This window comes from Amblyomma maculatum, chromosome 7, assembly GCF_055883805.1.
Source record: "Amblyomma maculatum isolate TAMU_Amacu chromosome 7, ASM5588380v1, whole genome shotgun sequence".
NCBI classification, from domain to species: Eukaryota; Metazoa; Arthropoda; class Arachnida; order Ixodida; family Ixodidae; genus Amblyomma; species Amblyomma maculatum.
In genome coordinates, this window is record NC_139350.1 from 59,176,218 (window position 1) to 59,200,454 (window position 24,237).

Below are 24,237 nucleotides of genomic sequence, written 5' to 3' on the forward strand. Positions count from 1 at the left end.
GAGATGTTAGTGACCCTTTCTTAAGAACTGTGTGCCAACTAAGATTGAACCGTGCTTTGCCTGATTTTGTTGTGGGTACCAAGAGTTTACCAGGGAGAATCTTCGGTTATTTTAGAGAAGTGGCTGACAGCGTGAAATTTCTTACAGCACGGTTTTCGACAGAATTCTTAAGTGAAGTAAAGCGGAAAAAGCTATATGGTGATTTGTGTGATGTTGTTTTTCCAGTGCCAGTGTACAGAGCCATGTACAATGGAGGCCACGGTGGGGACGTTTTGAAAAGAGTTAAAAGAATGCAAGTGCAGCCAGGAATAAAAACTTTCTTCTTCAAATTACATACAGAAACACTACCAGTTAAAAAGTTCTTAGAGGGGAAAGGTTTATTTTTACCATGGGGTACGCATTGCCTAATATGTAAAGTGCCCGAAACAATTGATCATGTATTTCTTCACTGTTGGGAGGGGGTGTATCTTTGGGATGTTTTACAAAGAACCATTAAAAAAGAGTTTCCGCTTCATCCGTACGGCATCAGATTTTTGGCCATTCAAAATGAGGATGGTTTCCCGTTGGACCAAGTAATGCTCTGGGGCCTCCATAGTATATGGCGCTCCAGGATGGCGGGTTATTACTGTGACCCAGACGCGCGACCGGCCCGCATGTACTTTAAGGAGAATGTGCACAGATTCGTGCAAGTGGTGAGATCACAATCATGTAACCCCGATTGCCTACCCAGGATGGAAAATTTGAGCCTGCTCAAAGAATTTTAAACAAGACAAGGCCTGTCAAGCAGCTCTGGCAGGTTGCTGGTGTCAAGATGGAATGAATTTTTTTTTGTGTGTCCAGTGTTTGTCAAAGTATGGCAATAAAGAAAAAAAAAAGCCTCCGTGGCGCAATCGGGGATTCTACTTCCGGCCACCGAGCGTGACGGACGTGTGTATCATGGGCTCCCAAGGAGCGGATTCAGCGGCCCAGCTGGGCCGTGGTATCAGGAGCACGGAAAGGCCTACCAAGGATTATGAACTGGTTCTACCGCATCTGCCTACAGGTTCGAGTGTTTTACATACTGTTTTTTTGCACGGCGACATAAAAGCCAGGCCGTACCGGGTGGAGCACTTTCGAGACTCCCTCGCTCGTCTTTCACTGCTGCCGGAAGTGGTTGCCCTCGGGGCATACCAAATGAATCACGTGTGGGCGGTAACGTTCAAAGGTGAAGAGGCGAAAGCGAAGATTTTGGAAGCCCAAGCTATTGAAGTGAAGGAGCACCGCTGCGTGGTCATTGACCCCTGTAACCAAGGCATCAGGTTGAAGCTTTTCTGGCTGCTTCACGGCGTGCAAGACGATGACGTGCGAGCGGCGTTGGCAGCTTTTGGAAAAGTTACGGAAATTTCAAGAGATAAGTGGAGAGTGCAAGGTTGTGTCGACAAGGCTTCAACGACACGAACGGTCACGCTGAAGCTCAAAGTGGGGGTTACCATCGAGGACCTGCCGCATCAGCTTCGGGTCGCCGAGGACGTCGCACTCGTCCACGTCCCAGGCAGAGCCCCGCTTTGCCTCCGGTGCCGGGGGAAAGGACATATACGGCGTGATTGTCGTGTGCCGCGCTGCGGGCTGTGTCGTCGCTACGGCCATGACGAGTCGCAGTGTGTGCGCACGTATGCCAACGTTGCAGGCCCCGTGCCGAGTGAAGTGGCAGGCGAGCACTTGATGGACGCAGTGGACGCCGAGGAAGCGAGCAGTGGAATCACTGAGGAGGCAGAACAGAACGGACAGTCCTCTGAGAAGACCCCTGCCCCTAAAGAACACTGTGAATCAGAGTTGATAGTTCCGTTGCCGAATGTCGCTGGGACCGAGACACCCACGAAAGAAAACGGCAATGCCAGTGCAGCAAGCTCAGCGTCGGCTACGCAACACATTGAGGAACAGGGGGACACTGAAGCTGAGATGCCAGCTGCTTCTACCTTGCCTGTGAAGCGGGTGCACGAAGACAGTGTCAACGAGGAATCAACCCAAGGAGGAGCGGAAAGCGGACAGCCTCCACTGAAGGCAGCCCCCCTTCGCCGGGCGTCCTTCAAGCCAAGGCCAAACGTGCCCCCAGACCGGAGAACTGTGTCACCTGTGCCTCCGCCATAGCGGGGGTACCCTTTCCGGTCGAGACGGTACAAGCCCGGTCCATGATCGGGAGTAGCCTTTGGAACGACGGACGGACTCGCCAAAAAGGAAGAATGGTCATCCCGTGCAACAGATCAACCGCAATGCTGTCTCTCTGCAAAAGCGATGTGAGTGATATATGTTTCGCGATATATAATTTCTTGAGATGGCGACGAATTTAAACACTAGCTTGCGCGTAGCCACGCTAAATGTGAGGGGGCTGTCAACGCGTCGGAGACAACTGCAGCTTAACCGCATTCTGCTGGAAAATAAAATTGATGTGCTAGCAGTTCAAGAGAGCAAAATGGAAAGCGAACAACAAACAGAGAAAATGGCTGAAATATATCGTTCTAGATATAGTGTTTGCGTTTGTCATGCGGTTGGAAGATCGGGGGGATGTGTCATTTTCATTCGAAATTGCATAGAGTGTGTGCAGTCTGTGTTCTCGTGTGAGAGTGGGCGGCTATTGATATGTGATTTCAGTTTTTCTGGATTGGACTGGAGAGTGATCTGCGTTTATGCGCCGACTAGAACGTTTGAGCGGGAAGAGTTTTTTCACTATATGAAATCCTTCCTAATACATGAGAGGCGTGTTCTCCTGCTTGGAGACTTCAACTGTGTCTGTAGACCGGAAGATAGAACAACAGACCGTGTCCTTCGTGACAAGAGTGCAGAGTTACTTATTGACATTGTTATTGAGGCAGAGCTTGAAGATGCTGGCTGTATAATGACGCATGAAGGCCAAGCAAAGTTCACGCACTTTCAAGGTAGCTGTCATGCAAGGTTGGACCGAATATATGTTCCCATTGATTGTGTGCCCTTGTGCTCGGAATATGAAACACTTCCCATGAGCTTTAGTGACCACTCCCTCGTAATGATTACTCTAGGCACGAAAAGTAAGGCAACAAAGTTCAATTGGGAGCTATGGAAATTTAATGAAAAACTGCTGCTGGATGAAGAGTTTACCACTAAAGTTAAAGAATATATTAGGCATATGTTACAAAATGACTCTAATTTTATACAAGCATGGGAGCAGTTTAAGTGCGAGATAAAGATACAGTTGAATCCCGCTATAACGAAATTCACGGTGCACGAAAAAAAATTCGTTCTCGCGGAACTTCGTTATCGCAAAAATTTGACGTGAAACGCAGAAAGAATTGCCCAAGCAGCAGCATAGGCGTTTAATGCCAAAAATCTGTAAGCTTGGTTTGCTTACGCTTCACGGCGAGCAACGCCGTCACGCGATTTTCGCACTCGGTCAGCAAACCCATTGCAACATCGTCGTCTCGGACAGCAACGAAATTCCTGATGACATCAAAAGCGTCCATCACCTGTACGGCGGTTGCCGCAGCCGGCGCTTCCTGTACGTCGTCGTCTTCTTCATCGGAAGAGTCCTTATCATTCCGGGCAGCTTTTATGATCTGCTCATCACTCACATCTTCGTGAACAACAACACAAGCGTCAGCGCCGATGTATTCGTCGAGCTCGAGATTAGGCGGCACGGTTCCTATTTCTCCCAGCGTTTTCCAGGCGGCCGCGATCCCCGGAGCCGGTGACGCCTCTTCGTCGTCGTCTGTAACACCTGGTGTTAGGCCAGCAGAGTGTACGGGTCGACCTTCGGCAAATCCGGCGTGCCTGAAACAGTTCACAATTACTGAGCGCCCCAGTGTGCTCCAGGCAGCAGACATAATCTGCAGTGCCACGTACAAGTCCACCTTCGTGTCTCGGCCGGTTTCAGTGTTAAAAAGCAGCCGCTGAATTAACCTCCCGCGGTAAGCGCGCTTCAGGCTAAGAATCACGCCCTGATCGAGAGGCTGTAAGACAGACGTGCAATTGGGAGGGAAAAACCTCAGCTCCGTGTTAGTGAGCTTGACTTCGTCGGAGTGATGCGCTGAACAATTGTCCAAAAGCAAGCAAACTTTACGGCCTTGCCGCTTCATGTCGCGGTCGAATGCCATCATCCACTCGGTGAAAATAGCGCGGGTCATCCATGACTTGTTGTTCGCCTTGTACTGCACAGGTAGGCTACGAGTTCCCTTAAAACAGCGCGGCTTGGCACTTTTGCCTATGACTAACGGCGGACGCTTGTCCGAGCCATCCATGTTTGTGCAAAGCAGCACTGTGATGCGTTTTTTGCTGTGTTTGCCGCCGTGACAGCGCTGCCCCTTGAAGTCGAGCGTCCTAGCCGGCAACATCTCGTAGAATAGCCCGGTCTCGTCGGCGTTGTAAATGTCTGCAGGCGCGAAGTTGCTTAAAATTCCGGCCATGTTACTCGCCTTCCAAGCAGCTGCTCCGTCCACGTCTGCTGACATTGACTCGCCGCACAACACTTTTCCAACGATGTTATGGCGGGCCTTGAAACGGTTTAGCCAGCCAATGCTGGCTTTAAAATCATCAATGCCAAGTAGGCATGCATAGCTCAAGGCTTTCTGCTGGACGATGCTTCCGGACAGGGGGACGTTGCTGGCTCGTGCTTCCACAAACCACGCATGCACTGCTTTGTCCAACTCTTCATGGAGGGGCCGCGTCACCTTTTTGTGCTTCGAGGATGTGCCTGAAGCAAGTGCCATTCTCACGCTGTCCTTATTGCCTAGAATCGTTGACAGCGAACTTGCAGGAATTCCGAAGTCTTCAGCAATTGCCGCTTTCTTCCTTCCGCTTTCTGCTTGGGCGATTATTTGAGCTTTTTGCTCAAGGGAAAGAGTTTTGCGTTTTTTCACTTGCGTTGCCATCGTGTCCTGCGGATGAAAACTCGTCGTTGTCGAAGAGAAAGGCAGCGAGTGAACAACGCGACCACGACACAAAGCCAAAATGGCGGAACTGCAATCACGTGATTTCATGCTTAATGTGGCTTTGGATTTGACTTGGACTTCTCGCCAATAAAACTAGTTTCGGTTTCGATTTTGAACGCGAAAATTTCGTTGAAGCGGAAACGCTCTGCAAAAATGGTTCGTTGTGCAGAGAAATTTAGGCCATTAATTCTTATAGGATACTCGCGGGGAATAAAAAATTATTCGTTGTCGCGGAAATTTCGTTGTGGCGGTATTCGTTGTGGCGGGATTCAACTGTAGCTGCTATTGACCGAGCATGCACTCTCCGACGTAAAGAAAGAGAACAAGAAAAAGAACTTCGTAGCACACTTGAATACATGCTTAGCATGGAGAGCGTTAAGCCTGGCTTGTTCGCCCAAGATATAAAAAAGATAAAAAACAAACTTGAGGTGATAGACGAAGAGAAGTATCGCGGTGCGGTGATAAGGGCACGCAGCGAAAAATTGTGGCTCGGAGAGACGCCCACGAAAAGGGCACTTAGTGACGAAAAAAGGTACGCAGTGTCAAAAGAGATAAAAGAAATCTGCTATCAGAACGTAGTTACCTCGGAAAAAAAAACGATTGAACGGGCGTTTGTAGAATTTTACAGCGGATTGTTTAGCCTGAAAACACCGGACATTGAACGCTTCAGAAAAGACTTTCTTTCGCTCATGCCAAGAGTAGAAGACGAAGTGGCGCAGACACTTGAAGCAAGTATTACTTCCGAGGAAATTGAGGCCGCTATCGGGGAATTAAATTCCAATAAGTCACCCGGACCAGATGGTCTTGGTGCTGCCATATACAAGGCCTTTCCAACTGAAATGGCTGTTTTACTGGAAAGAGTTATTAGTGAATGCTACGAAAAGAACGTACCTCCTCCGTCTTTTCGAATGTCACACATTGTACTAATCCCGAAAACAGATGACCATGTTAAGCTTCAGTCTGTAGCGTCTTACCGTCCTATAAGTCTAACGAATGTTGACTATAAAATTTACATGAAAGTATTAGGACGACGACTCCAAAGTGTAATTACTTCTCTTGTAGGCCCACATCAGACATGCGGTATAAAAGGAAGGACCTTTTTTACTAACATACACGCAGCAAGGAGTGTACTCGAATGTTGTGACGCGATGCATGACCACGTAGCCATGATGCAATTAGACCTCCACAAAGCATTTGATAAAGTGGTACATGAAATTTTGTTCTCTGTTTTAGAGTATGTCAATGCTGGTTCCGTGATTACAAAGGGCGTGAAAATGGTTTACGAGTGCTGTTCAGCGAGACTGGTCGTGAATAAGCAGTTAACTGATCGTATACCTGTTCAGTCGTCAGTAAGGCAGGGCTGTCCTCTGTCTCCCCTTTTGTTTGCGCTTTATCTGGAGCCTTTCTGTCTAAGATTGCTTACAAGGCCAAACATACGCGGTTATAGATTTTTTCAAAGTGAAGTTCGGGTTTTGGCATACGCGGACGATATTGCGGTTTTTTGTACTGACCATGAGAGCGTGCAAGAAGTTGTAAAAGAAGCCACTGCCTTTTGCACTGCAAGTGGAAGTGAAATTAGTTGGCCAAAGTGTTTAGGATTTTGGCACGGAAACTGGCAATACGCGCCTGAACTGTTCTCCAGTATGCAATGGACAATAACGCCAGGCAATTACCTTGGTGTGCCACTAAAGCACTACCGTGAAAGCAAGGAATGTTGGGCCGGTGAAGTTGAGCAAGTGAAAACCCAAACAAACAAATGGGGAGGACATAACTTTTCTATGTTCGCAAGAGCTACCGTTTGCAATATGTTCCTAGTTGCAAAAATTTTTTACATGCTGCAAGTGTTATCTATGTCAAGAATCTCTGTTCAAAAACTGCATAGGGTATTTGCCACGTTTGTGTGGGCTTCAACATGGGAGCGTACCAGTCGATGCAATCTTTTTCATACGGTGCATAACGGTGGACTGGGCTTGTCACATTTATACTTAAAGCAGATTGTAACCAGGTTCTTTTTTTTGCGCGAACAAAGCGATGTTTTTCTTAGAACGGTAATCCAAGTGCGATTGCGTGAGTCACTGCCGGAATATGTAGTTTCGACTATGTCTACAGGGACAATGGCTCTAAGTGCTTTTCTTCGCGAAGTTGTCGCGTCCTTCCAAATAGTGAAGGCGAGATTTTCAAATGAGTATATGTGTACTGTTACGCGAAAACGGCTTTGCAAAGATTTATTGGAAACCTTTTTACCTGTGCCTCTTTATCGCGCTGTATATGCTTTGGGTCCGGAGCGGGACGTGTTGAAGAGAGTGAAAAGAATGCCCATCAGATCGTCCGTTAAATCTTTCTTTTTTCAATTGCATACCGGCACTCTTCCGGTGAAGCCATGGCTGGAAAGCAAAGGCCTTTTCGTGCCTTGGTCTGCTGACTGTTTAATTTGCAAAAAGCTGGAAACCATAGAGCATATTTTCCTTGATTGTCACGATGCGGTTTTTTTGTGGGACGTGCTACAACGCACTATTAAAAAGGACTTACCAATAACGCCGTTTGGCATACGCTACCTTCCATGCGGCCAGCCAGGAGAAGTGCCCAGTGATTTATTGATGGTCTTGTGTATGCACAGCATATGGAGAACGCGGATGGATGTTCGCCATGAGCATGTTGTCGTACACCCAGCCCATCAATACTTTGTTGAAAGTGTGATGTACACGCGTGATGTTTTCGGAGGGCAATCTGAACCCCCGGAATGGCTGCCAGTCTTGGACAAGCTCATGTCACCTTATCCATTCTATCACAAGAAACCTGTAAGAAAGTGACTTGTGTTTTTAATTCCATGCGACTTTTCATCGTTCTTTGTAGTTGCCAAGTCGGTAATAAAGAAAAAAAAAAAAAAAAAAGCCACCGTGGCGCAATCGGTTAGCGCGTTCGGCTGTTAACCGAAAGGTTGGAGGTTCGAGTCCTCCCGGTGGCGGCATTTTTTGGTTCAAGCTGTAATGTAGTTTGTCCCTGAATAGCAAAACAAGTTTGGTTGATTGAGAGAAACACACCAATTGATATTTTACTTTGTTTCTGTATTCTCGTGCATTAAATAAAAAGAATGCTTCATGAAACACTAAACGCCCTAGCCATTTTAAGCGGCGCGAGGGTGTTGTTAGCTAGAGAAGCATTCTTCTTGGCATACCCCCCATCTCGGCCTCCGTGGCGCAATTGGTTAGCGCGTTCGGCTGTTAACCGAAAGGTTGCAGGTTCGAGTCCTCCCGGTGGCGGCATGTTTTGGTTCTAGCTTTAGTGTAGTTTGTCACTGAGCAGCAAAACAAGTTTGGTTGATTGAGAGAAACACACCAATTGATATTTTGCTTTGTTCCTGTGTTCTCGTGCATTAAATAAAAAGAATGCTTCATGAAACACTAAACGCCCTAGCCATTTTAAGCTGCCCGAGGGTGTTGTTAGCTAGAGAAGCATTCTTCTTGGCATACCCCCCATCTCGGCCTCCGTGGCGCAATTGGTTAGCGCGTTCGGCTGTTAACCGAAAGGTTGCAGGTTCGAGTCCTCCCGGTGGCGGCATGTTTTGGTTCTAGCTTTAGTGTAGTTTGTCACTGAGCAGCAAAACAAGTTTGGTTGATTGAGAGAAACACACCAATTGATATTTTGCTTTGTTCCTGTATTCTCGTGCATTAAATAAAAAGAATGCTTCATGAAACACTAAACGCCCTAGCCATTTTAAGCTGCCCGAGGGTGTTGTTAGCTAGAGAAGCATTCTTCTTGGCATACCCCCCATCTCGGCCTCCGTGGCGCAATTGGTTAGCGCGTTCGGCTGTTAACCGAAAGGTTGCAGGTTCGAGTCCTCCCGGTGGCGGCATGTTTTGGTTCTAGCTGTAGTGTAGTTTGTCACTGAGCAGCAAAACAAGTTTGGTTGATTGAGAGAAACACACCAATTGATATTTTGCTTTGTTCCTGTATTCTCGTGCATTAAATAAAAAGAATGCTTCATGAAACACTAAACGCCCTAGCCATTTTAAGCTGCCCGAGGGTGTTGTTAGCTAGAGAAGCATTCTTCTTGGCATACCCCCCATCTCGGCCTCCGTGGCGCAATTGGTTAGCGCGTTCGGCTGTTAACCGAAAGGTTGCAGGTTCGAGTCCTCCCGGTGGCGGCATGTTTTGGTTCTAGCTGTAGTGTAGTTTGTCACTGAGCAGCAAAACAAGTTTGGTTGATTGAGAGAAACACACCAATTGATATTTTGCTTTGTTCCTGTATTCTCGTGCATTAAATAAAAAGAATGCTTCATGAAACACTAAACGCCCTAGCCATTTTAAGCTGCCCGAGGGTGTTGTTAGCTAGAGAAGCATTCTTCTTGGCATACCCCTCATCTCGGCCTCCGTGGCGCAATTGGTTAGCGCGTTCGGCTGTTAACCGAAAGGTTGCAGGTTCGAGTCCTCCCGGTGGCGGCATGTTTTGGTTCTAGCTTTAGTGTAGTTTGTCACTGAGCAGCAAAACAAGTTTGGTTGATTGAGAGAAACACACCAATTGATATTTTGCTTTGTTTCTGTGTTCTCGTGCATTAAATAAAAAAAATGCTTCATGAAACACTAAACGCCCTAGCCATTTTAAGCTGCCCGAGGGTGTTGTTAGCTAGAGAAGCATTCTTCTTGGCATACCCCCCATCTCGGCCTCCGTGGCGCAATTGGTTAGCGCGTTCGGCTGTTAACCGAAAGGTTGCAGGTTCGAGTCCTCCCGGTGGCGGCATGTTTTGGTTCTAGCTTTAGTGTAGTTTGTCACTGAGCAGCAAAACAAGTTTGGTTGATTGAGAGAAACACACCAATTGATATTTTGCTTTGTTCCTGTATTCTCGTGCATTAAATAAAAAGAATGCTTCATGAAACACTAAACGCCCTAGCCATTTTAAGCTGCCCGAGGGTGTTGTTAGCTAGAGAAGCATTCTTCTTGGCATACCCCCCATCTCGGCCTCCGTGGCGCAATTGGTTAGCGCGTTCGGCTGTTAACCGAAAGGTTGCAGGTTCGAGTCCTCCCGGTGGCGGCATGTTTTGGTTCTAGCTGTAGTGTAGTTTGTCACTGAGCAGCAAAACAAGTTTGGTTGATTGAGAGAAACACACCAATTGATATTTTGCTTTGTTCCTGTATTCTCGTGCATTAAATAAAAAGAATGCTTCATGAAACACTAAATGCCCTAGCCATTTTAAGCTGCCCGAGGGTGTTGTTAGCTAGAGAAGCATTCTTCTTGGCATACCCCCCATCTCGGCCTCCGTGGCGCAATTGGTTAGCGCGTTCGGCTGTTAACCGAAAGGTTGCAGGTTCGAGTCCTCCCGGTGGCGGCATGTTTTGGTTCTAGCTTTAGTGTAGTTTGTCACTGAGCAGCAAAACAAGTTTGGTTGATTGAGAGAAACACACCAATTGATATTTTGCTTTGTTTCTGTGTTCTCGTGCATTAAATAAAAAAAATGCTTCATGAAACACTAAACGCCCTAGCCATTTTAAGCTGCCCGAGGGTGTTGTTAGCTAGAGAAGCATTCTTCTTGGCATACCCCCCATCTCGGCCTCCGTGGCGCAATTGGTTAGCGCGTTCGGCTGTTAACCGAAAGGTTGCAGGTTCGAGTCCTCCCGGTGGCGGCATGTTTTGGTTCTAGCTTTAGTGTAGTTTGTCACTGAGCAGCAAAACAAGTTTGGTTGATTGAGAGAAACACACCAATTGATATTTTGCTTTGTTCCTGTGTTCTCGTGCATTAAATAAAAAAAATGCTTCATGAAACACTAAACGCCCTAGCCATTTTAAGCTGCCCGAGGGTGTTGTTAGCTAGAGAAGCATTCTTCTTGGCATACCCCCCAACTCGGCCTCCGTGGTATAGTGTTCTAGAATTAGGAAGTGTGCCGTCTTTGGCGCGCGCCAATGGGAGCGACGTGGTCGCCGGAGCGATGAAAAGCGTAGGTGGCGCTGTCAGCCGCAGGAGCGCATCACAAGCGCGCGCGCCGCAGAGGAAACGCTTGGGGCGTCTGCTTCTGCGGCTCGTTTCCTGCGTGAATTTTGTTGCATCGCGTTGCTTCTCTGGCTGTTGTACTATGGCGCGTTGTTGAGCGTAGAGCGATGATTGGTCAAGCAGGAAAACACATATTTGCAGAGAGCACAGTAACAGTTCCGTCCGTCTCGTATGACTCCCCCCCCCCCCCCCTTCTTTTACTGAATGCTCTTTTCCTTCCTTTCGTTCTTTCTTCTTGCTCATTGAGCGCTCTTTCTGCTGCCTTCCCTATTCGAACCCTTCCCTATTCGAACCCTTCCCTTCTCGAAATACACTCAAAGCATGGTTGACTCAAAGCATGCATGTTTCCTAAGCAACAGCACCGCGGAAGGCCTTCGGGTAACTTTGCAGTCCACAGTCGACTTCGTTGACTACTAATCTGCAAAATACGGTTTTACATACATTATCACATCGAGACTAAGCCAAGACAAACTAGAAAACCTCTTCGGCATCGTGAGGCAATTTAATGGCTGCAACGATCATCCCACGCCGGCTCAATTTTTAGTGACAAGCGAAGCCCCCAAAGACAGGAAATTGTAATGCTGAAATTGTAAATGCCTTACTTGGAATTCGCCGTACAAGCGAGAAACCTACCCAGCTTCTTTCAAATCCTATTGAGGAGCTTGACCGTTTGGTTGACGAGGGAAGGCTCGAGGACGACGAAATTCCCTTCTTTCAGATGACCACAGATACGTCACTAGGCACAGTTCTAGCCGTCTCATAGCTTATATTGCAGGATATGTCGCTAGAAAGTTCGTGAAGAAGTCAAAATGCAGTACTTGCTCCGCTTATCTCATTTCAAGCAAATCGTGCGCGGCACAAAAAGAAGAAAATCAATTTATCTCAAACTTCGACCACGTAGGTCTTTATCCGTCCTCGGAGCTTGCAAAGCTCGGGCACACGCTGGAAGAGTCTTTCACGGTTTTTTTTTAGTTCAAGAAAGATTAACGCAAATAGCATGCGTGAATTTGCTTTGTTTTTGTAAAGCGCAGAGGTTTCCAAGTTTAGTTGCCCTACTCATGACAAAGAAATGACACTTAACATAGTGAAGTTCTACGTCCTCATGCGATTGCGTTTTTGTTGCGAAACCAAGAGCAGACCTCTAAAGCAGAGCAGGTAAAGCAATTAAAGCTGAGGAGGTGCAAGTAATCGTGTTTGAGGACTTTAATCATTCTGCCTTTCTCTTGTGTGTTTTCAAATTTAGCAGCTTAATTTATTCACAGCCTAGTACAGTTCATTATTATTCTCATATAGTTCTGTACAGTTTTATACGTTTGTACTATATAAGTCGCGATTTTTTTTCACGTCGTCCATTATGTGGTTTCGTTCATTGCTATGTGCTCTCATTCATTCATTTCGTTTTGAGTAGGACTGCCAGTTCATATGTATTCGCCCACATTTAAATAAAGTCATCAGTAAGCGCTGGCATACTTTCTGTCTTCAAGCAATCTTCGCATACCCCTATTTACATGTGGCGCAAAAAGTACGCTAGCCTAGCCTAAAACACCATTCACTGCGTTTTCAGTACGTGCGAGCGTCGACGGAAGACTTCAGTCTAGGCCGCATAAACCGGTGCATCCAATATTAAAAATTTACATGATCATAGAAATACGTTAGACATTCGTCATTGAACCTCCCGCTAGTGTTCGAGAAATAAAGCACCCAATACGTTCAGGAAATATATATTGCCGTTGCTTGTCAGTTCGTCGGCAATCTGTATCTTACATTGCCTGTATTTGTATTGCCGTTCCCTGACGACGGCCGCTTATTTTATAGGGAACTAGTTGTTTTGTTCATGAACATAACCGCTTTAACACATTTCGACAAGCGTGCCTTTGGAGTCCGATTGAACTAGCGGTGACGGTTCACCCAGCTGTCTGCTCCGCGCTCACTGCGCTCCTCCTGCACACAGCGCCCTCTCTCCTGTCATCGCTGAAACGACCAGCTCGCCGGCGGCAGACGGCACACTTCTCAATTCTAGAACACTATATCCGTGGCGCAATCGGTTAGCGCGTTCGGCTGTTAACCGAAAGGTTGGAGGTTCGAGTCCTCCCGGTGGCGGCATTTTTTGGTTCTAGCTGTAGTGTAGTTTGTCACTGAGCAGCAAAACAAGTTTGGTTGATTGAGAGAAACACAGCAATTGATATTTTGCTTTGTTCCTGTATTCTCGTGCATTAAATAAAAAAAATGCTTCATGAAACACTAAACACCCTAGCCATTTTAAGCTGCCCGAGGGTGTTGTTAGCTAGAGAAGCATTCTTCTTGGCATACCCCCAACTCAACCTCCGTGGCGCAATCGGTTAGCGCGTTCGGCTGCTAACCGAAAGGTTGGAGGTTCGATTCCAGCCGGTGGCGGCATGTTTTGGTTCTAGCTTTAGTGTAGTTTGTCACTGAGCAGCAAAACAAGTTTGGTTGATTGAGAGAAACACACCAATTGATATTTTGCTTTGTTCCTGTATTCTCGTGCATTAAATAAAAAAAAATGCTTCATGAAACACTAAACGCCCTAGCCATTTTAAGCTGCCCGAGGGTGTAGTTAGCTAGAGAAGTATTCTTCTTGGCATACCCCCCAACTCGGCCTCCGTGGGATTCCACTTCCGGCCACCGAGCGTGACGGACGTGCTATCATGTGCTCCGTTGGAGCGGCGTTAGCGGCTCAGCCGAGCCGCGGAAACAGGATTGCTGTTCATGATAACGAGGAATACGAAGTAATGCTGCCCCACCTACCTACAGGTCGTATCGTTTTGAACACAGTTTTTTTGCACGGTGACGTTCGGGCGCGGCCGTATAGGGTCGAGGACAACAGGGATGCCCTTGCCCGTTTGGATTTGCTCCCTGAGGTTGTAGCCCTGGGAGCATTCCAAATGAATCACGTGTGGGCGGTTACGTTTAGAAGTTCAGAGGCCGTGCAGAAAGTGCTCGCGGCTGAAAGCATTACCGTCAAGGAACGTCGGTGCATCATTATCGACCCCAACAAGCAGGAAGTACGAGTCAAGGTGCACTGGGTTCTCCATAATGTGACTGACGAAGATGTGCGGGTGGCCTTCCGACCATATGGTGAAGTGACGGAAACGTCGAAAGAGAGGTGGCGTGTTCAGGGCGTCACCGAAAAGGGGTCCACAACAAGGATGTTGAGCCTGAAACTGAACAAAGGTGTCACGGCTGAAGACATTCCCCACCAAATCCGTATCGCAGGTGAGCCAGCTCTTTTAGTAGTCGCAGGGAGGCCCCCCCTTTGCCTGCGATGTCAAGGGAAAGGCCACATTCGTCGCGACTGTCGAGTGCCTAGGTGCTCGCGTTGTCGGCGATTTGGGCATGATGAGAGCCAGTGTGTTCCCACGTACGCCAGCATGACGGGCCCGGCAAGGAACAGTGAACTGGCTGAACATGTCATGGATGAGGTGGAGGCTGAGGAAGCGTCAAAGGAAGCAGGGGTGTTGCCATCTGCTGCTGCAAAAGACCTGCAACCTTCAAGCGGTGAGGACACAGTGGCGACGACCGCCCCGCAGCATGAACTGCCTCAACTCGAACAGGAGGAGAAGAAAAATCAAGAGACGACGCCTACTGTCGAATTGGAGGATACCGCAAAGAACGAACCAAGCACCCTACAAAATGTAAAAGATGCAACCATGGAAGACACCGCTGTTTCGGCCACAAAACGCTCTCATCTTCAAGCGGTACAAGGCGACCAGCTACGTGCGCGACACTTGACTACGCATGGAGGACGACCCAGAAGAAGCGCATCGAGCCTCTAGTAAAGGCTGGCACAGCGTGGAAACAAGTGTTAATCCGGAGCAACGTGCGCGACACTTGACTACGCATGGAGGACGACCCAGAAGAAGCGCATCGAGCCTCTAGTAAAGGCTGGCACAGCGTGGACACAAGTGTTAATCCGGAGCAACGTGCGCTACACTTGACTACGCATGGAGGACGACCCAGAAGAAGCGCATCGAGCCTCTAGTAAAGGCTGGCACAGCGTGGACACAAGTGTTAATCCGGAGCAACGTGCGCGACACTTGACTACGCATGGAGGACGACCCAGAAGAAGCGCATCGAGCCTCTAGTAAAGGCTGGCACAGCGTGGAAACAAGTGTTAATCCGGAGCAACGTGCGCGACACTTGACTACGCATGGAGGACGACACAGAAGAAGCGCATCGAGCCTCTAGTAAAGGCTGGCACAGCGTGGACACAAGTGTTAATCCGGAGCAATGTGCGCGACACTTGACTACGCATGGAGGACGACCCAGAAGAAGCGCATCGAGCCTCTAGTAAAGGCTGGCACAGCGTGGAAACAAGTGTTAATCCGGAGCAACGTGCGCGACACTTGACTACGCATGGAGGACGACCCAGAAGAAGCGCATCGAGCCTCTAGTAAAGGCTGGCACAGCGTGGACACAAGTGTTAATCCGCTGAGCACGGAAACCGCTGCTGCGACATGGTGCCCTGAGATGAGCACTGCACGATTTGTGTGTTCCTCCAGAGATAAGGGAATAATATTTCATATACCATTGCGCATAGCGACGTTGAATGTCAGGAGGCTGGCAGCGATCAAGCGTCAGCGTCAAGTCAGCCGAATTTTCCTAGAAAATGATTTGGACATTATCGCTTTGCAAGAAACCAAAATTGAGAGTGAGGAACATACAGATCGAATGGTTGCCAATTTTAAGTCGCGATACAATGTGTGTATATGTCATGCGGTTGGAAGGTCGGGTGGTTGCGCCTTATTTTTGAGAAACAGTCTGGGCATTGTGGAGGAAAATGTCGTAGCATCCGAAGAAGGCCGGTTACTGGTTGTTGACTTTGTACTGTCTGGTAGTGCTTGGCGTGTTATATGTGTGTATGCACCTAACAATCAGACTGAGCGTGTTGCTTTTTTTGAGAAGGTTGAAGTGTTCCTAAATTGCGCGAAAAGTGTTATTCTTATGGGTGACTTCAACTGTGTCTGCATAACAGAAGATCGAGTACCCAAGTCCCCGATCCGCGATCAGAGCGCTCGGTTGCTGAACTCACTAATTCAAGACTATAATATGGAAGATCTTGGCAGTGTACTGTCCCAAGGCTCACATCCCGGTTTTACGCATTTCCAACGCGGCAGTAATGCGAGACTAGACAGAGTGTACGCCAGCTTGCAACTTGTCACAGCATGTGAAAAATACGATCTAAAGCACCTCTCGTTCAGCGATCACAGTCTTGTGATGGTTACGTTTGGTAACAAGCCCAAAAAGTCACGGTTTAGTTGGGACCTCTGGAAGCTTAACGTAAAACTGCTAGAGGATGAAGAATTCATTGAGCGAATTAAAGAAGAGATAGCTAAAATGCCCTCGACTAGCTCATGGAACTACGCAGCAAAGTGGGAGACATTTAGGAACGACGTCTAGGTGATCGCGATAGAACGAGGAACAATACTTCATCAAAGATGTCGAAAAATGGAGAAAGAATTGAAGTGCAATTTGGATTTCATAATGAGTATGGAAACAGCAGCGCCTGGCATGTACATAAACAAAATCCGAGAATAAAAGAACCAGTTAGAAGCACTGGAGACAGACAAGTACAGAGCGGCAGTGATAAGAGCGCGGGCTGAAAAGTTGTGGGCAGGTGAAGCACCGACCAAACGTGCGTTGTGCGGTGAAAGGCGGTATGCAACGCAGAAAGAAATCCGGCAGATTCGGTACCACAATGAGATTACCAGCGACAAGAAGGAAATTGAGCAGGCCTTTGTGGAATATTATACAGAACTGGTAGGGAATAACAGAACGAGGTGCGAACTGCGTGATGAATTTTTATCGCTAGTGCCCAGATTAGATGAGCCCACTGTTGCTCGCCTAGAACAACCCATCAGCATTGGTGAAGTTGAAAGCGCAATTGACGAGCTAGTCCTTGGGAAGACGCCAGGGCCCGACGGCCTCGGGGCCGCTTTTTATAAGACTTTTCGAGATGAAATTAGCCCAGCTTTACATGCGGTGATCACGGAAGCGTACAAAGAAAAACAAATGCCGCTGTCTTTTCGTGCTGGTCACGTAGTGTTAATCTCCAAAACGGATGACCAAAGGAAACTGCAGTCGGTAGGGTCTTATCGCCCGATTACGCTGACCAATACCGACTACAAGATATTCATGAAGGTTCTGGCCAAGCGCCTGCAAAGTGTGATCATGCAACTCGTTGGACCGCACCAAACATGCGGAGTAAAAGGGCGCAGTATATGCACAAATGTTCATGTTGCGCGTAGTATTCTGGAATGATGTGATGACTTTGCTGGTCGAGTAGCAATGATCCAACTGGACCTGGCAAAGGCATTCGATCGGGTATCGCATGAAGTTCTGTACAGCGTGCTCGAACATGCAAATGTAGGAAGTGTTATTCTTGATGGTCTAAAAATGGTTTATGACAATTGCACCTTTCGAATCATTGTTAACAAAAGCTTAAGCGAAACTGTCCCAGTACGGTCTTTAGTAAGACAGGGTTGCCCACTCTCTCCTTTACTTTTCGCTCTATACCTGAAGCCATTTTGTCTTAAACTGATCAACTCCGAACTAATTAACGGTTTTCGTATTGAGTCGTCCCAGGTGAAAGTTCTTGCCTATGCGGATGATATTGCGGTGTTTTGTAGCGACCAAAAAAGTGTTCAAGAAGCAATTTTCGTTGCCAAAAACTGTTGTGAACAGACAGGCGCTGAGATTAACTGGGACAAAAGTGTCGGCTTCTGGCACGGAAATTGGGAAATTGCGTCGAGGTCTTTTGCGAACCTCCAGTGGACAACCGTTCCATCGAAGTACTTGGGAGTGCCACTGCAATATTATAACAGGAGCGCCGATTACTGGAAGGACGTGATGCCCGAAGTGAAGGAGAAAGCAGGGGCTTTTCAAGGTAGAGAATTATCCATGTTTGCGAGGGCATCCATATGCAATATTTTTCTAATCTCCAAATTGTGGTATGTTTTGCAGTTTCTTTCTATGTCACGCGTATATGTGCAAAAAATGCACAGAGCGTTTGCTGTATTCATTTGGGCGTCCAACTGGGAAAGGACAAAACGAACCAATTTATTTCGATCAGTTCGAGATGGTGGTGTCGGTCTCTCACATTTGTTTGTTCGGCAACTCGTCTCCCGTTTTATGTTTTTCTGGGATCAAAGTGAGCCCTTCTTACGTACAATGATGCAAGTGCGTCTAGCAAATGCCCTTCCAGATTTTATTGTGTCTACTGCAGGGTGGCCAATATGCGGGTTGAAGGGATATTTAAAGGAGATTGTTGACTCTGCCTATATACTGAAGGTTCGATTCTCGATGGAATATCTAAGTCTGGTGAACAAGAAAAAATTGTATAGTGACTTAATAGATGTCATGATGCCAGTTCCCTTGTATCGAATGATAAACAATGGAGGCCGAGGGCAAGATGTTTTACAAAGAGTTAAAAAGATGCCGGTCAAAGCAAGTACGAAGTCGTTTTTCTTCAAACTGCACACTACTACACTTCCCGTTAAGACCTGGCTAGCTGACAAAGGAATATTTGTACCCTGGACCCCAAACTGTTTAATATGTAAAAAGCCTGAGAACATCGAGCACGTGTTCATTGAATGCTGGGACCCGGTATTTTATTGGGATATTCTGCAACGTACCATAAAGAAGGATTTACCCATAACACCTATAGGAATACGCTATCCACCAACAGACAATGATCACAAAGGTATTCCCTACGACATGATTATGCTGCTCGGCCTCCATAGTTTATGGAAGACACGAATGGCAGTCAGCAATGCAGATGTCAATGTGCTGTCGGTGAGAGAAAACTTTGTTGAAAGTCTGTGCTGTGTACGTGAAGTTTATCGGGCGCAGGTTGAGCCACCTTCATGGCTGAATGTATTGGATGAACTGATCCCGTTCAAGAAATTTTAATGTATCACTTCAGCCAAAACAGGCTGAAGTGCTCTTTTATTACAATGTATTTCCTTTGTCTGAATGAACAGGTAAATAAATAAAGAAAAAAAAAAGCCTCCGTGGTGCAATCGGTTAGCGCGTTCGCCTGTTAATCGAAAGGTTGGAGGTTCGAGTCCTCCCGGTGGCGGCGTTTTTTTTAGTTCTAGCTGCAGTGTAGTAGTTGTCACTGTGCAACACAAGCATGTTTGGTTAACTGAGAGAAACACACACATCTGACATTTTACTTTGTCGCTGTAGTGTCGTGGATAAAATGCTTCATGGAACACTAAACACCCTAGCCATTTGAAGCTGCCCGAGCGTGTTGTTAGCTAGAGAAGCATTCTTCTTGGCATATCCCCGACCCGGCCTCCGTGGCGCAATCGGCTAGCGCGTTCGGCTGTTAACCGAAAGGTTGGAGGTTGGAGTCCTCCCGGTGGCGGCATTTTTTTAGTTCTAGCTGCAGTGTAGTAGTTGTCACTGTGCCACATAAGTATGTTTGGTTAACTGAGAGAAACACACATATCTTACATTTTACTTTGTTGCTGTAGTCACGTGGATTAAATAAAAAAAGTGCTTCATGACACACTAAACGCCCTATTTTAAGCTGCCGAGTGTGTTGTTAGCTAGAGAAGCTTTTTTCTTGGCATTGCCCTCCGTCCCGGCCTCCGTGGCGCAGTTTCTGCTTCCGGCCACGCCAGTGAATGGACGCAGGATGCAGGGCTCCTCAGGAGCGGCTTCAGCGGCCATGTCAGGCCGCGGTAACAGGACTGCTGAACAGGACAATACTTACCAGGTTGTTTTGCCTGCAATGCCAACAGGTCGGTTTGTTTTGAATACCGTTTTTTTGCATGCCGATATCAGGGCCCGCCCGTACCGGGTGGAAGATTTCCGGGATGCTTTGGCGCAACACTCGCTAATCCCCGACGTTATCGCAATGGGGGCGTATCGGATGAGCCACGTCTGGGCCGTCACTCTCAAAGATACTGAAGCGGTGAACAAGATTGTAAGTGTAGGTGAGCTGTGTGTAAAAAACGGTCGCTGCTTGGTGATTGACCCGGCGAACCAGGACGTGCGACTCAAACTTCACTGGCTGCTACACAACGTGCCAGACGAGGATGTTCGTGCTGCGTTTGCGCCGTACGGAAAGGTGTCGGAGGTTTCTCGGGAGCGCTGGCGTGTTAAAGGTATGCTAGAAAAGGGCTCCACCACTAGAATCGCCACGCTGAAGCTGAAAGCTGGCTTGAAGCTCGACGACGTGCCGCATGAGTTGAATGTTAGCGGCGAGCTGGCGCTAGTGATTGTGCCAGGCAGACCCCCGTTGTGCCTACGCTGCCGGAGTACGGGTCACATCCGCAAAGAGTGCCAGGTTCCTCGCTGCGGAATATGTCGACGGTTCGGGCATGAAGACAGCCAGTGTGCACGAACCTACGCTAGCATTGCCGGACCTGGGACCAGCGAAGACTCGTCCGAGTTAATTATGGACGAGGCGGATGCGGAGGAGGCTGCTGACATTAGAGGTCAGTCAACGAAACAGGACGCGCCTTCCATGACGGTTTTAAAGAAGAATAAGGTGACGGTCTCAAATGAAAAGAATGAACCTCAGCATGTCTTGAACGTTCCATCCCAGGACCATGAAAGCGCGTCAAAGGAAGCGTCAGAAGACGTAATCAAATTTTCTGATGCTGAGGACCATCTCAATACTGAGCCTTCCTGTACTGATGCCATGGAGGTTGGGCCGGAGACAGCAGCTTTAATTGCCACGAAACGACCGCACGAGGAAAGCGTCGAGGAGGCTCAGCTGCCAGGCGGTGTTTGTGGTGAGCCGCCTCCGAAATCTGCGGGCATCCGAAGAGCAACTTTGCGACCGAAGCCTAACTTCTCGGCCGACACGCGGCAGGCGGGGAAACCGCCTCCGTAGTTTTGTGGTGTCCTGAACGATGTGTGGGTCGGCTGCCTACCGACCAGCGTCAGGAACATTCTGCAACCAAGAGGGGCGTGTGTGGAAAAAAAAATGAAAGACGGTGCTTGGACTTCGTTTGAATGCAGCCCGATATACTGCTGGGAGGACATTCCATGCACACATACGCCGCTGTTCTTCAGAAGCGGAGGCCACGCAACCATGAAGGTAGGCACCATGCTGGTACGGGCGTCTCTTTCTAATTCATGACTCTTAAGCTTAATTCGCCGTTACACGTAGCTACTTTGAATGTCAGAGGGCTGGGAGCGAGAAGGCGACAATGCCAGCTCAGTCGCCTCCTTTTGGATAATGATATAGATATAGCAGCTGTGCAAGAGTCAAAGATTGAGAGCCAAGAAAGCACTGACCGTATGGTGGCTTCTTTTCAAGCAAACTTTTATGTGTGTGTATGCCATTCTGTTGGTGTATCGGGTGGATGCCTTTTATTTATACGTAACACGCTGGGAGTAAGCGTAGAGTCCGTTTTTGCCTGTCCAAGTGGTCGGCTTTTGGTTAGTGATTTTACCTACTGTAATTTATGCTGGCGTGTTGTGTGTGTGTATGCTCCCAATTCAAAATGCGAACGTGAATCGTTTTTTGAGTCCATTGAATTTGTTACTGAAGACTGACAAAATCTTGCTTGTACTTGGTGACTACAACTGTGTGTGCTCAGCTGTGGACCGAGCGGCGAAGTGTAAACCTCGAACAGACAGAAGCTCCGACCTGTTGAATGCACTTGTGCATGAATATGGCCTTGAGGATGTTGGCAATGTGTTCTCCACTGGAAACCAGCCAGAGTTCACGCACTTTCAGCGAGATAGCCATGCTAGATTGGGCAGGGTGTATGCCTCGGTTGATCTTGTTTCCTTATGCACTGCATATGAGGTCAAGCCTGTGTCTTTCAGTGATGATTGTCTCGTGAGTGCAGTGTTTGGTAGGAAAGGAAAGATATCGCGCTTTAACTGGGACCTATGGAAACTGAATGCCAAGCTTCTCGCCGATGAAGAGTTCCTTATGGAAGTTAAGACCGAGTTTGAAAATCGTCTTGCTATGCGACCAGTAAGTTTTGCAGCTGAATGGGACAGCTTCAAAGAGTGGGTCAAATTGAAATCCATAGAAAAGAGCAGTAAGATGTGGCATAAAGAGAAAGAAAAAGAACTGAATGAACAACTCCAGTTTCTTTTGAGCATGGAAAGTTCAGGGCCAGGGCATTTCGCCAGTAAAAAACGAGAGATAAAAAGTGAGTTGGAAACAATCGACAGTGAAAGATACACAGCGGCTGTTATACGTGCAAGGGCTGAAAAACTTTGGGCTGGAGAAGTACCGACAAAACGAGCGCTAGCATACGAGAAAAGATACGCCTGCCAGAAAGAAATAAGGAGTATAAGATATGCCGGCCATATCACTGAAGATGCTAAAGATATTCAGCGTGCGGTAACAGAGCACTTCGAAGAACTGCTTAGCGCTAAGCTTGAGACTGTAGGCGGCTTTCGAACAGATTTTCTGAGACTGATGCCTGCACTGGATGACGAAAGTAAAGCGCGCCTAGAAACACCGGTAACGTTGCAGGAGATACTATCTGAAATAGATGACCTGACACCTGGGAAGGCCCCTGGGCCGGATGGTCTAAGCGCCGTATTCTCTAAAACTTTTCAGCAGTATGCGGCTCAGTTTATGCTCTGTGTAATCTCTGAAGCTTATGAACGTAATACTGTTCCATTGTCTTTCTCTACATCGCACATTGTTCTAATACCCAAGACAGGGAGAAACGACAGTTGGTGGGGTCATATCGACCGATAAGCCTCACCAATGTTGACTATAAGGTGTAAATGAAGGTTTTAGCAAAAAGACTGCAAAGCGTAATAAAAACATTGGTTGGGCCTCGTCAAACGTGCGGCATCAAGGGTCCATCCATTGCCACGAATATACATGTCGCAAGAACCGTATTATGATGCGTTGATGCACTCGGTGGTCAGATAGCCATGATGCAATTAGATTTGGCGAAAGCCTTTGACCGTGTTTCGCACGAAATTCCTTTTTCCATTTTGGAGCATTCTAACCTTGGTGACGTTATAGTGGAGGGTGTTAAAATGACTTATGCGAACTGCACGGCCCGTATTATTGTGAATGGTGAACTGACTGACAGCATCGCAGTACGGTCATCAGTAAGGCAGGGCTGCCCGCTCTCACCCCTGCTTTTTGCACTGTATTTAGAGCCACTTTGCTTGGCTATCATTGATAGCGATCGCATTTTAGGATTCAAGCTGCAATCATCACACGTGAAAATGCTAGCATACGCTGATGACATTGCAGTCTTTTGTGCAACTAGAGAGAGCATCTGCGAAGTCACTGGTGTCGTCCAAACATTTTGTGATCAAACCGGATGCAAGATCAATTGGGAGAAAAGCTCTGGGTTTTGGCACGGTGATTGGGACGTGACACCTGATTTCTTCTGTAAGCTGCGATGGTCTGCTTTTCCAACACGATATCTTGGCGTGCCTTTAGAATGTTATCAAGATCCCAACGTGCACTGGGTGGAAGAAACATCCAGAGTGAAAGAAAAAGCGGATGCGTGGCAAGGAAGGCAACTGTCAATGTTTTCCCGCGCTTCTATTTGCAATGTTTTTCTTATTTCGAGGCTGTGGTACCTCATAAATGTGTTGTGTATCTCACGAACCTCAATTCAGAAAATGCACCGCGTTTTTGCTGTTTTTATTTGGGCATCCACATAGGAAAAAACCGCCCGGACGAATTTGTTTATTTCTGTTAAAAGGGGCGGGCTTGGCCTTGCACATCTGTTCTTGCGTCAGGTGGTCTCGCGATTTATATTCCTCCGTGATCAAAAAGATACCTTTCTAAGAACTGTGATGCAAGTGCGATTGCAGAGGCTGCTCCCTGAATGGATTGTGTCATGTGAAACATGCCTGATACTGTGACTGGCTACCTGCGCGAGGTTGTTTTTTCGTGCAAGTTGCTAGAAGTGCGGTTTTCTTTTGATTATCTTTCCAATGTTCCCAGAAAAAAACTGTATAAAGATCTCATTGACGTGATGCTGCCGGTGCCTTTTTACCGGGCACTACACTGTGGAGGCCCAGGGCAGGACGTTTTGAAAAGAGTTAAGAAGATGCCCGTGAGGCCATCAGCTAAAACGTTCCTTTTCAAACTTCACTCCAATACGCTCCCTGTTAAAACCTGGCTGTATGAAAAAGGTATCTTCGTCCCATGGACAACAAATTGCCTGTTGTGCAAAAAACCGGAAACAATTCAACACGTTTTCTTACAGTGTTGGGATGCTGTCTTTCTATGGGACGTCCTCCAAAGGACAATTAAAAAGGAACTTCCATTAACTCCTTACGGTATAAGATTCCTACCAGTGCAGAACGATGATGCACCTTTTGATTTAATTAT

At 47.4% G+C, this 24,237-nt stretch overlaps 2 protein-coding genes and 10 non-coding genes across 12 annotated transcripts; all 12 read left to right on the forward strand.

Moving 5' to 3' along the window:
- Positions 1–899: 899 nt before the first annotated feature.
- Positions 900–2,144, forward strand: LOC146183503 (uncharacterized). The gene has a single exon (XM_084608716.1). The coding sequence runs from the start codon at positions 937–939 to the stop codon at positions 2,125–2,127; it is 1,191 nt and encodes a 396-aa protein (XP_084464842.1). The 5' UTR covers positions 900–936; the 3' UTR covers positions 2,128–2,144.
- Positions 2,145–7,828: 5,684 nt separating this feature from the next.
- On the forward strand, positions 7,829–7,902 carry TRNAN-GUU (transfer RNA asparagine (anticodon GUU)). Its single transcript has one exon. It is a non-coding gene; the product is annotated as a tRNA-Asn (tRNA).
- A 221-nt stretch (positions 7,903–8,123) lies between these two features.
- On the forward strand, positions 8,124–8,197 carry TRNAN-GUU (transfer RNA asparagine (anticodon GUU)). Its single transcript has one exon. It is a non-coding gene; the product is annotated as a tRNA-Asn (tRNA).
- A 221-nt stretch (positions 8,198–8,418) lies between these two features.
- On the forward strand, positions 8,419–8,492 carry TRNAN-GUU (transfer RNA asparagine (anticodon GUU)). Its single transcript has one exon. It is a non-coding gene; the product is annotated as a tRNA-Asn (tRNA).
- A 221-nt stretch (positions 8,493–8,713) lies between these two features.
- Positions 8,714–8,787, forward strand: TRNAN-GUU (transfer RNA asparagine (anticodon GUU)). The gene has a single exon. It is a non-coding gene; the product is annotated as a tRNA-Asn (tRNA).
- A 221-nt stretch (positions 8,788–9,008) lies between these two features.
- On the forward strand, positions 9,009–9,082 carry TRNAN-GUU (transfer RNA asparagine (anticodon GUU)). Its single transcript has one exon. It is a non-coding gene; the product is annotated as a tRNA-Asn (tRNA).
- A 221-nt stretch (positions 9,083–9,303) lies between these two features.
- Positions 9,304–9,377, forward strand: TRNAN-GUU (transfer RNA asparagine (anticodon GUU)). The gene has a single exon. It is a non-coding gene; the product is annotated as a tRNA-Asn (tRNA).
- Positions 9,378–9,598: 221 nt separating this feature from the next.
- Positions 9,599–9,672, forward strand: TRNAN-GUU (transfer RNA asparagine (anticodon GUU)). The gene has a single exon. It is a non-coding gene; the product is annotated as a tRNA-Asn (tRNA).
- Positions 9,673–9,893: 221 nt separating this feature from the next.
- On the forward strand, positions 9,894–9,967 carry TRNAN-GUU (transfer RNA asparagine (anticodon GUU)). The gene has a single exon. It is a non-coding gene; the product is annotated as a tRNA-Asn (tRNA).
- Positions 9,968–10,188: 221 nt separating this feature from the next.
- On the forward strand, positions 10,189–10,262 carry TRNAN-GUU (transfer RNA asparagine (anticodon GUU)). The gene has a single exon. It is a non-coding gene; the product is annotated as a tRNA-Asn (tRNA).
- A 221-nt stretch (positions 10,263–10,483) lies between these two features.
- On the forward strand, positions 10,484–10,557 carry TRNAN-GUU (transfer RNA asparagine (anticodon GUU)). Its single transcript has one exon. It is a non-coding gene; the product is annotated as a tRNA-Asn (tRNA).
- A 2,996-nt stretch (positions 10,558–13,553) lies between these two features.
- On the forward strand, positions 13,554–14,737 carry LOC146183514 (uncharacterized). Its single transcript, XM_084608717.1, has one exon. It carries the CDS (start codon positions 13,589–13,591, stop codon positions 14,714–14,716), a length of 1,128 nt encoding a protein of 375 aa, XP_084464843.1. The 5' UTR covers positions 13,554–13,588; the 3' UTR covers positions 14,717–14,737.
- The last annotated feature ends 9,500 nt before the right edge of the window (positions 14,738–24,237 follow it).